Source organism: Episyrphus balteatus, chromosome 2, assembly GCF_945859705.1.
Source record: "Episyrphus balteatus chromosome 2, idEpiBalt1.1, whole genome shotgun sequence".
NCBI lineage: Eukaryota > Metazoa > Arthropoda > Insecta > Diptera > Syrphidae > Episyrphus > Episyrphus balteatus.
In genome coordinates this window covers 90,847,106-90,862,625 of record NC_079135.1, presented here as the reverse complement: position 1 = coordinate 90,862,625, position 15,520 = coordinate 90,847,106, and the positions used below count along the sequence as shown (strand labels likewise).

The 15,520-nt window shown below is 31.7% G+C and overlaps 2 protein-coding genes across 2 annotated transcripts; one reads left to right on the top strand and one right to left on the bottom strand.

Moving 5' to 3' along the window:
• Nucleotides 1-3,734: 3,734 nt before the first annotated feature.
• Nucleotides 3,735-9,012, bottom strand: LOC129911461 (transcriptional protein SWT1). The gene is made up of 5 exons (XM_055989272.1): nucleotides 8,775-9,012; nucleotides 7,551-8,704; nucleotides 7,265-7,484; nucleotides 4,989-5,144; nucleotides 3,735-4,919 (listed from the first exon to the last, which is right to left on the bottom strand). Exons 1-5 carry the CDS (start codon nucleotides 8,929-8,931, stop codon nucleotides 4,711-4,713), a joined length of 1,896 nt encoding a protein of 631 aa, XP_055845247.1. The 5' UTR covers nucleotides 8,932-9,012; the 3' UTR covers nucleotides 3,735-4,710.
• A 3,236-nt stretch (nucleotides 9,013-12,248) lies between these two features.
• Nucleotides 12,249-13,584, top strand: LOC129911823 (3-hydroxyacyl-CoA dehydrogenase type-2). Its single transcript, XM_055989776.1, has 2 exons — nucleotides 12,249-12,456; nucleotides 12,738-13,584. The coding sequence occupies exons 1-2, from the start codon at nucleotides 12,448-12,450 to the stop codon at nucleotides 13,494-13,496; spliced, it is 768 nt and encodes a 255-aa protein (XP_055845751.1). The 5' UTR covers nucleotides 12,249-12,447; the 3' UTR covers nucleotides 13,497-13,584.
• The last annotated feature ends 1,936 nt before the right edge of the window (nucleotides 13,585-15,520 follow it).

The following is a 15,520-nucleotide window of genomic DNA, read 5'->3' as shown; positions in this document are numbered from 1 at the left end:
GAGCCTTCTGCATCGTCGTTTCAAATCCAGAAGGCTTTAAGCCTGGATTGCAGTGCAGTGAACATTCGGAGGCGACTGTTAGAGACTAATTTGTACGCTTGAAGTTCACATAAAGTACCGCTGTTAACAAAGAAATATGTTAAAATACTAAAATTTTCGACCCTCCATGTTTAACTTTTTCCGTCGTATACTTTGGAACATATTCCGTATTGGGTGGACGTCGGACGTATTCTGGAGATCCAGTACCACCAAAGAGAACTTTTCGTGGACTTCAAGCGTACAAATTAGTCTCTAACAGTCGCCTCCGAATGTTCACTGCACTGCAATCCAGGCTTAAAGCCTTCTGGATTCGAAACGACGATGCTGAAGGCTCAGCTTTGCTCATCTGGACAGTACGCCTGTCATCTACGACGGTCTTTTTTCTTTTTCTACCGCGCGTTTGGGGTTTTTCGTTGAGTTTATTGCATTGGCTACCATTGCAGGGGAGCATCCTCATAAAACCTTGAATTTCCAAGTAGGTTTTCCCTTCTTCAAGCAGCTTTCGTAAAAGTTTCCGCTATCCGAACTGCAGTGTTTTGCACTTCGAACTTTAAATAGATTAAAACCGAAACAAATCGTTTTTTGTTGAAAAATTGTTCCTATTATATGAGTACTTACTTTTAAACCAAAAATAAATATTCTATGTTATAAACCGCTTTTAAATTCTTCAAAAATAACTTTAACTACTATTATTTTGAGCAGGTCAAATTAGAAAGAACAACCAAAAGTCAATGAAAAATTATTTGGAACCTTCTTTTTCATTTTAAAACTATGATACATTTATTAGTAATTGACCGTTACAAACTTTGACATCAAAGAAACTAAATTTTTAACCGTAGAAGCACCGTAATTATAAAAAATGTTATTTTGATGCAGGCACTACTATTATTTTGAACACAGCTGTATATGTCCATTATAAAGTTTTTATTTTTATGAATAAATTAAATACAAAATTAATATGTAAAAACATATTTAAATAAAAAAATTTAAAAAAAATAAACATTTTTTTTCTGGAAAAAAGGGGTTTTGTTTTACGAAAAAGGGGAAAAATAAACGTTTTGGTGTTAAAAAAAGGCGATTTTTATTTTGAAAACCTGGGAACCCTGCCCCGACGATATTTGAAATTTGATCTCTGAAGTTAAAAAAAAAAACGCTTTTAGAAAAGAAAATAAAATGCACGACTGGGATCGCACGTACTTGCTCTTGTAGTTCAAAGTATCGTTATCTTAAATAGTTATTGGAAATTTAAGATTTTGTTTAGTGGCGAGAAAAAAAATAAAAAAATTGCAAGTTATAAAAATTAAAATTAAATTTTTTTTTTCAAAAACTTTAAACAAAAATTTTTTTCAAAAACTTTTTTAATTTTTTTTTTATTTTTGACACTTCAAAATTATGTCTGTAAATTTTGAATAAAATTAATGTCGTTTTCGATTGGCCGTCCGGAAGCGTTCGGAAGCATTCAGAAGCCTTCTGAAAGCGTTTTATTCACAAAAACATGACAGCTAGAACGCTTCTCAGAAGAAAAATTCTCTTCTCGATTTCAAATCAGAATCGACTCAAAATTACTTATACATAGAAAATAAATGTCAAACAAAATTTTCTCGTACAAAATTAAAACTATTTTTTTTGATTATTCACTAACACTGATAAAAACTTTCAGAATTGAGTGTAAGCAATTCAAACTGTTTTATTGGATTTCAGAATGAGTGAATCCTTGAGTGAAACCAATCGAAAACGACATAACTTATGCTTTGATGAAATATATGAACTTAAAAAATATGTTAATTTTTGAAAAACGGCAACGCCATATTTCCGTTCTCCGCATTTTTTGAGAAAAACTAAAAACGCAGTTTTGTAAGAATCAATGGGAGTATTAACTACACCAAATTTAATCAAAATCGTTAGAGCCGTTTTCGAGAAATTTGCAATACCTCGAAAACTTTATATGGGAGATATGCGTTTAAAAGGAGATATTAGAAAAATAAAAAAAACGGGTCTAGGGAATTACGTAAAAATCATGTGTACCAAGTTTCAAGCAAATCCGTCCATCCGTTTAGGCCCTAGCTCGATGTACAGATGGACGCACATACGCACATACGCACATACGCACAGACCGACGGACGGCATGATGAAAACCACTTTTTTTATCTTCTCCATCATCGTAATGTCGGTTTTGATTAAAACCTCGAATTTTTTTTTCTACACGAAACCAATACTTGCCCTATAGAGCAAGTAAAAACCTTGTGTACAAAAATACAAATGAAAAACTCTAACAACAAAGTTCGTGTTTCAGTAAGAGTTTATACAACTCACCTTTTTTCTTTCTTATACGCCACGATAGGTGTCTTTCACGAACAAAATTCCATGCTTCTGAATAAGTGATAGTTAAATTCGTTCTAAAGCGTCTCTGATGGGAACTGATGGCATCATAATATAGTGTAAGCTATGGCAGGCTGTTCGAATCGAAAGTTTGAATTTTTTTCTGAGTTGTGTTGCTGGACTTAAGTCTTTGGATTGTCCAAAGGTAGATTAGACTTTTTTTGACCGCAAATCTGCATCTTACTATCCACATTTTCCCGAACTGCTGTTTTCCAGTTTATCCCGCATTGTTGGAAGGATGTTTTATCTCATAAAGGTCTTCCTTTTGCGTAATTGGATCAATGAGTTTCAAGTGTATACGTGTTGTTCATCATTCGTTTTGAACTTTCGGCGATTTTCATGATTGAGTTGTTAAGTCTATGCAGAATATTTGAGATCTTTTGGGAAATTGGTTTTCAGATCGATATCTTGGTTTTTGTCCTCACTTCCTGTGAAGGTTACTAAGGTATTGTTTTAGTTATACTTTTGTTTATCCGATAGCAGTCGCAATGCGCTTTTTGCTTTTTTTTTAACGTTATGGACCTTTTGTTTCAGTATTTTTTATTTTTGATAAATAGAAAAAAGGCCTTGTCGTTCTTGTAAATATCAATTATTTCAACAACTATATTTAACATCATAATAAAAAATTCAGTTTTTTTAATTTATCTACACAATCCTTTTCATTAGATTTCACTCCATCTTGTTAAATTCTCATTCAACTAACTATTTACATAAGTTTTTTCAAATTTACATTCGAAGAGGTACTAAATACTTTACAGGCCACAAAAAAATTGCAAGGAGGTATAACCAAAATGTATAGTTTTATGCTACCCGATTCAATTCAATTCAAAAATCGCATCTCATACAAGGCTTTATATGATAACGCAGGTTTCCCAATAATTGTGAACAGGCTTATGCAGATCAAGATAAATTTTAGTTCTAAAATTTATACAAGAATTTCAGACGAGTTGAGTACAGCTTAAAAATCGTATTTTCGTTTACAATTATACATTTTTTTTTCTTTCACAATCAAGCGCACGGAACAAAAATTGAAGAATAACTCAGATGAGCTTTTTAAACGACTATTTTTTAAAGGCTTTTCTTTATCAATTCTTGAATTGAAAACTTTACTAACTCTATGGTTAGTTGAAAAAGCTTATATGAATATTGATTTTTCTCTTTCTGCGTATCTGCAAAGCAGATTGTTTAGCAACAAAAAAATATTTTAAGAAATTGTAGTCACGTGATTAATGCAGTAAGGCGACGATATTATTATATTTAGAATTTCAAATAATCAGCCCTATTTTTAATGGAAACTCCCGGGGAAATGTGTTCAGGAGAAATGTGTTCAGGAGAAGGGCTAACGATCGTCAAATTTCCAGAATAGCTAAATTAATAAAAGACGCCTTTTTTCTAGAAGACATTTTGACGGGAGTTTTGGGTCAGAATAGGACTGCATGTGAATTTAGTATAATCACATTAATTTGAAAATTCGCGTTATTTAAAATCTCAAAAACTACTTAATCACTTTTGGTTATTCCTCCACTCCTACCGTTGGCTTTTTATATTATTCTCCCTTCGTACTTTTATACCAAGAGCTCACAGCAAATTTTAGAAGTGGAGGTATAACCAAATTGTGAGTTTGAAGTTGTATAGCCTTATGCGTTCTAACAACGAATTCATCGAATTCTGGCAGCTTTAATTCGCGGATTTATAAACAATGCGACTTTTCCAATTAATGTGAGAAGTGTAAATTCACACTCACTATTTAACATTTTGAATATATAGGGTTTGATACTGATGTCATTTTCCCTAAGCTTGAAGGTCTCAACCTTGACAATGCGACAAATAGTACTCAGAATATAAGCTTTTTTAATTAACCGCATCGGCTCTATTTTGGGAGCGTTTTGAATAAAAAAAAATTAAACAGAAAATTCTCCAAAGCGTATGATGAGTTTTATTAATCTCATATCGTCAAGATTGGGGTCTTTAGGGCTAGTAAAAACTCAGAATCAGTTCCTGTGAAGTAATGTTAATTTAGCCTAGGAATAATATTTGGAAAATTTACATTTTTTAAACCCCTGAAAACAATATAAAGCTGCGATTTAAAGATGAATTTGTTATTCGAACGCAAAAGGCTATAAAAATGCGTACTCATAATATTTTGGTTATACCTCCAGTCCCAAAATTTGCTGTAGGCTCTTAAACTATTATTCGTAGTCGTCTTAATTTCATATAATTTTTCAAAAATTTTAAAGAAATACCTACGAACATAATCTATTTAAATATATATAAAAGCCTTTGTAAACTCCACTATAATAGGCTTTCATGTTTTGATATAAGATCACTCTTAGTTGCTACCAATACATCACTACACATGGCTTTGTTTCTTAAATTAATATCCTCAGTTAGAAGCAGTACATTATCAATATGTTGTTTGACTTGCAAACAACAATTTAAAATGCTATCATCTGGTGATTTAACTTTAATTAAATGTCTATTTTCATCACCAGAACTTTGAGCTAGAAAAAAGTTTAAAAAAAAGAAGATAACAAAAAAGTGACAATTTTTACTTATAAATTCTTTGTTACCTTGAATATTTTCAGATTTTGTTTCAAAAGCTTTATTAAAAAACTTTATGGCACGAGCGGAACGAGTTTTAATGCTTTCACTTGGCGAACGTACTTTTAATTTATCCAATTCTTGAAGTACGCAATAAGGTACATATATTACAGTACCTGCAGTATCTGAAAGTTTAATTAATTAGTCTATTGAAACGAACGCACATATACATAGCATTTCCACTTTTATTTAACCTAAGCGCAAATTAGTTAAACCTAATCATTTTCGTTTAGGAGTTATACTTTTAGAGTTAAAGCGCCACAAAATGTGTTTTTAATGTTATTAATTACTGTAAAGGTTATGAAGAAAAAACTGAAAATGACAAACTTTTCGGTGCTCTTAAGCTGAAAGCATATCTTCTTAAGAAAGATATATTTTCTAAAATTAAAATACATACATGAACGACAAGTTCCAAGTGGATTTAATAAGGACAATTACTTGCTTGAAGAAAGTTTGGAAAAAATAGCCCCAATCGATTGCATTAATTTTGTAAGCGACGTGTTTCTAATTATTCCACAGTCATGTTATTTTCCATTGCAAAGATTTAATAAATTTGTGTTTTGGTTGAATAGATTTGCTAAAAGTTTAAATAGTTTGCTTTAGTTAAATTATACAGTGCAATACGAATATGAGAAAGTCTGAAAATCCCTGAAACTAGTTTCTTATATCCGAGTTTTTCTTATATAAAAACTTCGGATATAAGAAAGAAAGTTTCTTATATATTAAACACGGATATAAGAAAAAAAAAATTCTTATATAAAATTCATGATATATCTGATGTATAAAAATCCTGAAATATTTCTTTGCTGTCGGGTACAAATGGGTTAGGTAAAAAAAATCGATTTTCGGATTGCTATTGGACTTCAGTCAGTTTTTTTTTTCTATATTGTGTGGTCCTATCGCCATAGGTCTAGCGTAGCTCCTTCCTTAAGAAATAATTCGGGCCAAAGGATTTAAGGCAGAAAGTTTTTTAAAATTGTGTGTTAAGGGTGTAAGTTGACTTAACTCCTTTGTATTTAAATTAATTTTTATTTTAAAATAAGTCAAAAAGGAGATCGAAAAAGAATATCTATGTTTCTACGGTACTATACTAGTCCAAAAAGAATCCTCACATTTCGTAATTAATCACATTGGTATTTCCAGCTTTTTTAATCAACTTGGTTATCAATGTAAACATAGATTTTTCTTAACTTCTTAAATAAGGACTTCCTTATTACCTACAGAGTTTATTTTAACAGGTCAAGTCAACTTTTTTTAAGAACTTTCATATTCTGATTGACAGCAAATGGATATTAAAAAAAAGACTTTCTAGATAATGTGGTTACTTTTTTGAATTAATTATATCTGGATTAATAAGCATAAATTGAAACTTCAATTTCAATTTTCGCAAAATTATTTTTTCTGACTTAACCCCTTTTTACCTGGTGCCAAAGATTTAAACAAACACTATAAATCCACGTACCTAATTATACAAAAACAATTTCATTTAATATTTTTTAACAATAAAAAACTTTAATTGATAGCAAAAAATGAATAAGTATGGAAACATACAAAAAAAAAAGAATGAATAAGTCTTTTTTTCAACAAATATGTAAAAACAACTTAAATAAATTCTTCTTCTTCAAAAAAAAAAAAATGAAACGATAAAAGGAATAGATCTTTGCTATTAAATTGATAAGTTACATATTATTTAAAAAAAAATTTGAAAAAGGTTTGTTCGATGAATCAAATTTTTTATAGTTCTTTTTTATTCTAAAAATTGATATTGGTACGTAAAAGGAAGTTTCTTATAACTTAAATGCGTCTTAAATGCGAGTTTCTTATATACGATTACTTTTGAAGTTAAATAGGTATATGGAAAAGACACGGTGTTTTTGGTTGTGTTTGTCATAAGCGAGTTCAAGTGTTTCTTATATCCGTTCAACTGGCTGAATACAATGATGTAGCTGTGACTGAAGCTTGTAGTACTGTCAAAATTTTACTAAGGGAAACAACAACAAAAGTTGGCGGCAGCTAAGCAAAAAGTTGAGAATTCTTCGACTTGCGCTACAAGCTACAAGCACAGCTACAACATTGTATTTAGGGGGTAATTGATTTGCTATTCATTTTTTTTTGTATGTATTTTCGAAAAGGTGAAACACATTTGCTTAAAGTTTTAATATATTTGTGATAATGTTGAAATAATTTGCGTTAAGGTTAAATAAAAGTTCGTATGCTATACATATTTGAATAAATATACACTTACCACAAAGTTTCATTGTTATCAATTCATCGACAAATGTTATGTTTTCCAAAAAAACATTTGTGTCGATAACAAAATAGAAATAATCTGTCTTCCATTTCTTCTCTGGGTTCTGCTTTTTCTCTGCTGCCAAACGAAATAAATTCTCATTAACAGTATCATAGTGTTCACTACAAGTAGATACATTCGTTGAGCTAACATTCGACAAAAAGGAAGAACTTGTCTAAGAAAAAAAAAAGGAGAAAAAACATTTAAAATCTAAAAATCAGATAAAGAATAAGATTATTACCACATTAACCGAAGGCGAAGATAAAGGAGAAGCATCTTCAATTGGTTGCCAATCCATTGACTCATCACATTCCAAAACCGATGTATTTGGACTACATTCATTAAAAGTGTTTAAACTAGAATCAAACGAATTAGAGGAAGATACGACACTTTGATTCTGATTAGAGTCTTTCTGTTGTTCTTGTAAAGATTTTCTTAAACGATTCAATCTGTCATTGGCTGAAAAGAGAAGTCGCAAGTCCTGCGAGGAACCTTTCTTTTCAGGTTGCGGTTTGCTTTTGAAAGACGGTTTTGAATATTGTGAAAGATTTGAAGGTTTTCTCTCTAAGACTGTGTTGTTTTTGGGAACAACTTTGTTTGTAGGAACAACTTTATGAAACAAATTAGAGCAATAATCTTTTATCGTTGACATTAAAGTCGGCTTTGAGTTTTTGGAAGGTTGCTCATTATCATTAATGTCACATTGGACATTGTTTTTTGATTCTGAAGAAGTTTTTTCTATACTTACTTTGAATTCATTGGATTTTCGAATTTTCTTAGGATTACTAACATTTGTTGTTTCTTTTTTAAGATCTGGCAAAGTTTGGTTTGAAGGCTGCTTTGTCAAATTGGGGCTAGAAGCTGCACCCACTTCTTCATTGAGTTTTCGTTTTTCGGCTTTCTTTTTAGAGGTATTTTCTGGTTGGGTAGGAGGCTTTTTGGGAATTCGGAATTTATTCTTATCCGATTGTTCTTTGGCTCCCACAGAACCATCTTTTGTCACGAGTTTTGGCGCTTTAATGATTTCGATTGGTTTGGCAATACTTTTATGATTCTTCACTTCAGTGACTTGACTTTTGTTTTTTGAACTCGAAGGTTCTTTGTCATTTTGCGTTCTAATTTTTTCAATTCGTTTAGAAACGCTTTCATGTTTGGTCGTTTCAGTGACTTTGGTTGCGTTTTTAGTCGAATTTGGAGTTTCTTTTTGAACTGAAACTCCTGATTGTTTCTTGTTTATTGTGGAAGAATTTTTCAACTCTTCAACAATTTGTTGTTCACATAAATTTAATTTTTTATTTTTATTATTATTATCTTTGTGTTTTGCAGTTTTTTCTAAATTTTTTTGTAAACGTTTCAGACGATCTTGGGCGGGAGTTTTCATTATCCGTTTACTAACTAATTAATTATGGTAAATTTGTAAAATATAATAAATAAAAGTAAATAAAAATAAATTGTTTTTTCTAACCTGAAATATTTGGTGTTTTGTCCTGCGATGAAGATTCTTCTGTGCACCAACGAGTTTCACCTGTATGTTTGTTAAACATATAATGATGATTGGGGCGGCTTTTCGACTGAAGTCGTACCCAATTGTTGTTAGTTTTTGTTGCGGATTTTTCTTCCATAATTTTATTTATTGGTTAAAATAACAGTAAAAATAAGAATTTTATAACGTGAAAATTGAAACCAAAACAAAAATGTACTTCTATATTTTTGACAGTTTTTGAAATGTCAAAATATTTGTAAAATGCTGCCATATAGCAATTTCATAGAGTAGTTCATGTTCATGCATTTAGATGCTTCCATAGAAATTTAAAGCGGTGTTCCTTTGGTTTCGGAAAAATAATGTCGAATTATTGTATAGCCTGTTTTCACCCCAATTAACACAAAAGCTTCTTTAAATTGAAATCTCGCAGGTTCTACTTTTTAAACAGCTTGCTTCAGAATTTAATTGCTTATAGAAGTTCGAACTTCTTTAACAACTTCTAATAAGTTGTTGAAATATTGTTAAGGTTTGGCCACACCGGAGGGTATGCGGTAGCGGTACGGGTAGTGGTAACGATATTTGTATGAAAAAAATTCAACATCTGACCGTTGATATGTCAGTTTGGAATTTTTTTCATACAAGTACCGTTACCTCTACCCGTACCACTACCGCATACCCTCCGGTGTGGCCAAGCCTTTAAAGAAACTTAACCGAAAAGAACTTGTTTTTCGTATAAGCTTGCTTAATGAATTTATAGAAGTTTTACAGAAATTAACAAGTTGTATTTGATTATTGGTTTTGATATCGAATAATCTAGCTCGGACACTTTTTGGTTTTGACATTGAATAATTTAGCTCGGAAATTTTTTTGTTTTGACATTTTTGCTATTTCAACTTTTCAACTAATTAAGTTTTTGATTTCATTAATGAATATACTAGGATGGCCGACTGGGTAGAGTGTTGGACTATCACGAAGCAGATACGAAGTTCGATTCCTGGGTGTTATTATAATTATACACTTTTGAAATTATTAGGGGTATTCACGGTTCGGTGCAATGAAAAGTGGTGTAAAATTGCTAAATTTTATTTACCTACTACTACAACTACAACAAACAAATTTTGCACCATTGTATTTTACTTTTGCAATAGGGTTAAGGTATAGCAAAATTGCAAAAGTGTAAAAAAATTGTAGTCTGTATATTTGGCTGTTTAAATTTAAGGGCCAGTTGTACAAAGGTGGTTCAGCCTCGGATCAGGAATTTAACTCGCCGATTTCGGCGGACTAGCAGTGGATCAACTTTCGTTCAAGAATATATTTAGCTATTTCAACCTATATGGAACCTAGAACCAGTGCTAAAAATCGATTTTACCACTGAATTCGGAAGATAAAAGTTGCTGAACCACGGATTAAAAATTTGTACAACTGGCCCTAAGAAAATGTTACACTTTTGCAACGATACAAGACCATTTGCATCGAATCGTGAATACCCCTATTACACCGGCACACAAAAAAAAAAAAAGTGTCATGAACCAGAAACCAGACCTATCTTTCTATATGTTTTTGGGCACGCTGAATCCGAATTTGAAGTCCGTTTGGCCCCATCACCCTCCAGTTCAGCGGTCCCAAAAACATATAGAAAGATAGGTCTGCTTCCTGGTACATGAAACTTTTTTTTTTGTGTGCCGGGTATGACAGCGACATGTCGCGACAGTGCTAGCACACAAAAAAAAAAGTTGTATGAACCAGAAACCAGACCTATCTTTCTATATGTTTTTGGGACCGCTGAATCCGAATTTCAAGTCCGTTTTGCCCGGTCACCCTCCAGTTTTGAGAAAAGTGTAAAAAAGACCCCAAAAACTACCTTTTTTTGAGTTTTTTGCATATTACTCAAAACTGGAGGGTGACAGGGCCAAACGGACTTGAAATTCGGATTCAGTGGGTCCAAAAACATATAGAAAGATAGGTCTGGTTTCTGGTTCATGACACTTTTTTTTTTGTGTGCCGGTGTTATTAATAGATATACCAAAAACAAATGCAATATTAGGTGTGTTTTTTATTACAACCGGTCTTAACTAGACAAAAAAAACGCAGTCTGGGCTAAGAAATTTACATGTTAAATACAACAACACCTTAGCCCCTTGGGCTTAGTTAGTTTTAGTTTTATGGCAGAAAAGAGGCAGAGAAAAATATTAAACAATAGGTGTGTTTTGTATTACAACCGGTCTTAACTTGACAAAAAAACGCAGTCTGTGCTAAGCAATTTACATGTTAAATACAACAACACCTTAGCCCCTTGGGCTTAGTTGTTTAGCCCGGAGATTTCTCTGGGCTTAACTTTTTGAAGAGTTTTAAATCTGTGCTACCAAACTATTTTTTTCATAAATTGTTTAGAATTTGTTTAAAACCGTGAAAACTCACGTTTGGAAGGACAAAATGTATTAAAATAGTTTTGCTGGCATACATTTTTGTATCTCTTTGTAAAACATACATGGAAAATACAAGAAAATGACGAAAGCGAAAAATATGACAACTCTAAATTTTTGTTGTGTCTGCTGTTTTCGGAACATTCAATATACAGTGCTGCCAAGATTTCAGGTTAAGCCCCGAGGCGTTTTTTTTGTCCAGTTAAGACCGGTGGTAATAAAAAACACACCTAATAAGCCATACAGCTGAAATCTTTGACACTATTGAGGTGAATTAAAAATGTTCAGCTGTTAAAAATGTATTGGGCTCTGGGACCTGGTTAAATTTGAGTTAAATTTTTGTTGCAGATGGTTTTGTTTTGTTTTTTTTATTTTATTAAAAAAGGAGTTTCATAGTCAGCTATTACATGAAGCCTCAAGAGGCGCGCCTCTTTTCAAATCTAATGAGTGCAAAAGAGATAGAAGATCAAACAAAAAATTATCCGACCGGAGAGTCGTGGGCCAAAATTCTGAGACTCTTTTTTGACGTTTCTTTTTCCACTCTTTCTTTTTTCAACATTCTCTTTCAATCTTTTTGCTTCTTGGTGGAATACAACAACAACAATACTTAAATCAAAAGAGAAATGTCAAATTTGAGTCTTTGACTCAAGAGGCATCGTGTAATAGTACGCGCCTCACAGAATGATTATCAAAAGAAAATTCGAAAAAAGAGTCAAGCCTCTTGAGGCTTCATGTAATAGCTGACATAGCAGAAAAGAGGCAGAGAAAATTATTAAACAAAAAGCCATACAGCTGAAAATTTTTTATTCACCCCAATAGTGGCAAAAATTTTACACGGTGTTAAATATTTAACGCAATTCACGCATGGCCTTAATAAATGAATCGAAAATATGGAACAAATCACAAACACCAGATCAAAATCAGAGTTCACAAAAGAAAAAAGTAATGAGCTATATCCAATGTGTTAAGGCCCTTAAAACAGTGGGTTACAAAAATAAATCAAATGTCAAAGAACTCGACTGGTTTTTTTTTTCTGTGCCAGTGCGATAAGAACACATTCAACCGGCTCTTCTGAAACCAACCATTTGTACTTTGGTTAAATAATTATTTTAATTAAATTTTGGTTGGGAATCATATCTCATTTGCAGTGGTGCTCATATCATTACAAAGCATATTTTCTTAATTTTCTAATAAGTCAAGTCAAGTAAAATCAACAACAAAAAATTTCCATCATGATTAAGGTAAGTTGCCTTTAAAACTCAAGTTTTACCATTATCATTCATTTAAAAAATTAACAAAAATCTCAAATTAAAAAGAATCACAAAAAACTAACAGCAGACTCCAGTATTAAAATCCTCTCATCAAAATTAAGATAATTTTAACTACATTCCCATTCGACCTTTATCAAAATTTAAGAATCATTTTCATTTGGAGTCCAAAGTCCATCGAAAAGTTATTACATCAATACACTCAAATCGGAATTTAACCTGTTGAGTATTTTTCCCTTATTATTTCCCTTTAGAATGCAGTATCACTTGTAACTGGGGGAGCTTCTGGATTGGGTCGTGCCACCGCCGAACGATTGGCCAAAAATGGAGCCAAAGTAGTTTTAGCCGATTTATCAACCTCAAAGGGTAACGATGTTGCCAAGGAATTGGGTGAGAACGTTGTCTTCGTTCCAGTCGATGTAAGTTCTGAGAAAGACATTGAAAATGCTCTCCAAGTGGCCAAAGATAAGTTTGGACGTCTTGACTTGGCTGTCAACTGTGCTGGAACAGCTGTTGCCTTTAGGACATACAACTTTAATAAGAGTCTTCCACATAAATTGGAAGATTTTGCCAGAGTGTTGACCATCAACACTGTTGGCACTTTCAATGTTATTCGTTTGTCTGCTGGTTTAATGGGCACCAATGAACCCAATCAAGATGGACAGCGTGGTGTTATTATTAACACTGCTTCTGTCGCAGCTTATGATGGTCAAATTGGTCAGGCTGCTTACTCGGCCTCTAAAGCAGCCGTTGTTGGTATGACTTTGCCAATTGCTCGTGACTTAAGCACTCAGGGTATTCGTGTGTGCACCATTGCTCCCGGTTTATTCAACACTCCAATGTTGGCTTCTTTGCCTGAGAAGGTTCGTACTTTCTTGGCTAAGAGCATCCCATTCCCTCAGCGTTTGGGTGAACCTTCTGAATACGCTCATTTGGTTCAAGCTATCTATGAAAATCCACTCATGAATGGTGAAACTATTCGTATTGATGGTGCTCTTCGCATGCAACCTTAAGATAAGTAAAATTTATGTATTCTCAAAAACAACCAAAAGTGCATTTAATTTGGAGTAAAAGTTCCCGATTTTGTTTTTTTATTCGAAATAAAATTAAAAAAAAAAAAAAAAAAACAAATTATATTTGATATGAAAAATTAATCTTCATTTATTTTGTTGTTTATTCAATTATTAGCATTGGAATAACATTTTCAGAATCATCAATCAGATTTTTTTTTTTTAATTCTTATCAGTCCAATTGGGTATAAGTATTTATGATGAACATTGGACTTAATGATTGAAAGGTGGACTGTGGTTCAATTGGGTTTTAAGGTGAGGTGCAATATCATTAATGAGATATTGGCAAGACCAATTGCAAACAAATACTTTTAGATTATCGTCGGTATATTATAATGTCACACCCTCAGCAAAATAGAGCGATAAGAAATAAAGAATTTTTAAAGTAAGATGACAAATTGTTTGCAAGTAAATAAAAAAAAATTGAAGAACTTGAAGTCGTTGAAAAAAGAGATGGTTTAATACTTTTTCTAAAAATAAACTAGTTTACATAGAATAAAAATAACTCATAGGCATTAATTTTTGTGGGGTAAGTGTAAGCAAGAAATTACCATTATTTTGAGAGAGATTTTTATTGTGTGCAATTAAATATTGAGTTTTTTTTTTTATGATAGAGTTATTTTTCATTGAAAATGCGTTTTTTTTTTTACAGTTGAGATAATAGGTATAAAATTTAAATTATATCAGCATTTTAAGTAATAGAACAGTCCCTCATCATTCCAAAAATGAGGGTGAGACTTGGTTAGTCTTCAGATAAACGAAAAAAATAAACAGAGATTTTATGAGTTTTCATAATCGCTCATTTACTTGAATACTTTCACAACTCAAAAATCACAAGTTTTAAGTTATTAATGCAGAAGTTTTTGGAATAAAGTAATCTTTAATCCTGCAAAAAGTCGTTTCATAACTTTTAGAATTGACGGAGAAGGAGCACAAGTTTTATTTAAGAAACTTTTGCATAATAATACTGATCAAATTTAGCACTGAGAAATACTTTACTAAATTTTGTATGGTATGTATTAGGGATTTTTGTATCGTAGGCCTTCTATTTTGATTTATTCCAAAACGTTAAAATTTTTTTTTTACAAAAATATCTCTGTGACATTTTCATATGTAATGACTCTTGCAAAAAAAGTGCGATTTTGCGATATTGATGGTAAAAATAAGTTTCTACATTAAAATGTCTTTCTTGTTTTAAATTTAACAAGCGTTATTCATATCTTATACCTTATAAGATAATTTGAATTAAAAAAAAAACATTTCTTCGTACTTCTGATGGCGTTATTTTTCACCAATACAATTTCCAAATAAATTGCGATGGTAGGTACATCTTTCAACTTTCAATCCAATTCAGTTTTGTTTCATTTTTATATTTTACTTAAATTTTTATACAGAGAAATATGTTATGTTACCACACTATATGAGTTTATAGTTTTCGAGAAAATTCAAATAAAATAAAAAGTTATATTATCCTTCCTAGTGCAATCAGCCAGCGTTCAGTTTTTCAGCCATTAAAGCTTTAAGTCCGAAGAACAGGTAAATAAATTTTGATAAGCTTAAATTATGTACATTTACAAGCTCCTTTTCATATTTTCTTTATCTTAGAATAAGAAGTACTTCTTATTCTAAGTTCTTTATACGTTCAAAGTTTGACAGCTTGAAAAGAACTAGGTAGTACATTCGTACATGTCCAAAATCCGCTTAGCGCCATCGTATATAAATGCATATAAATGCGCATGCAAATATTTATATTTTTTCTACAAAAGAAGTTTTTAAAATAAATCTTTTAAAAATAAAAACCATTCATAAATCAACTATTTTGTAACGGCTTTTCCGTAATCCTTCAGGTATACTGATTCTAAACAAAACAACACCCAATAACTAAAATTCCTTTTAACCACACAATACAAATTGAAAGACAGGTTTATTGTTTCTTTCTTGAAAAAAAAAAAAAATAGAAGACAAAA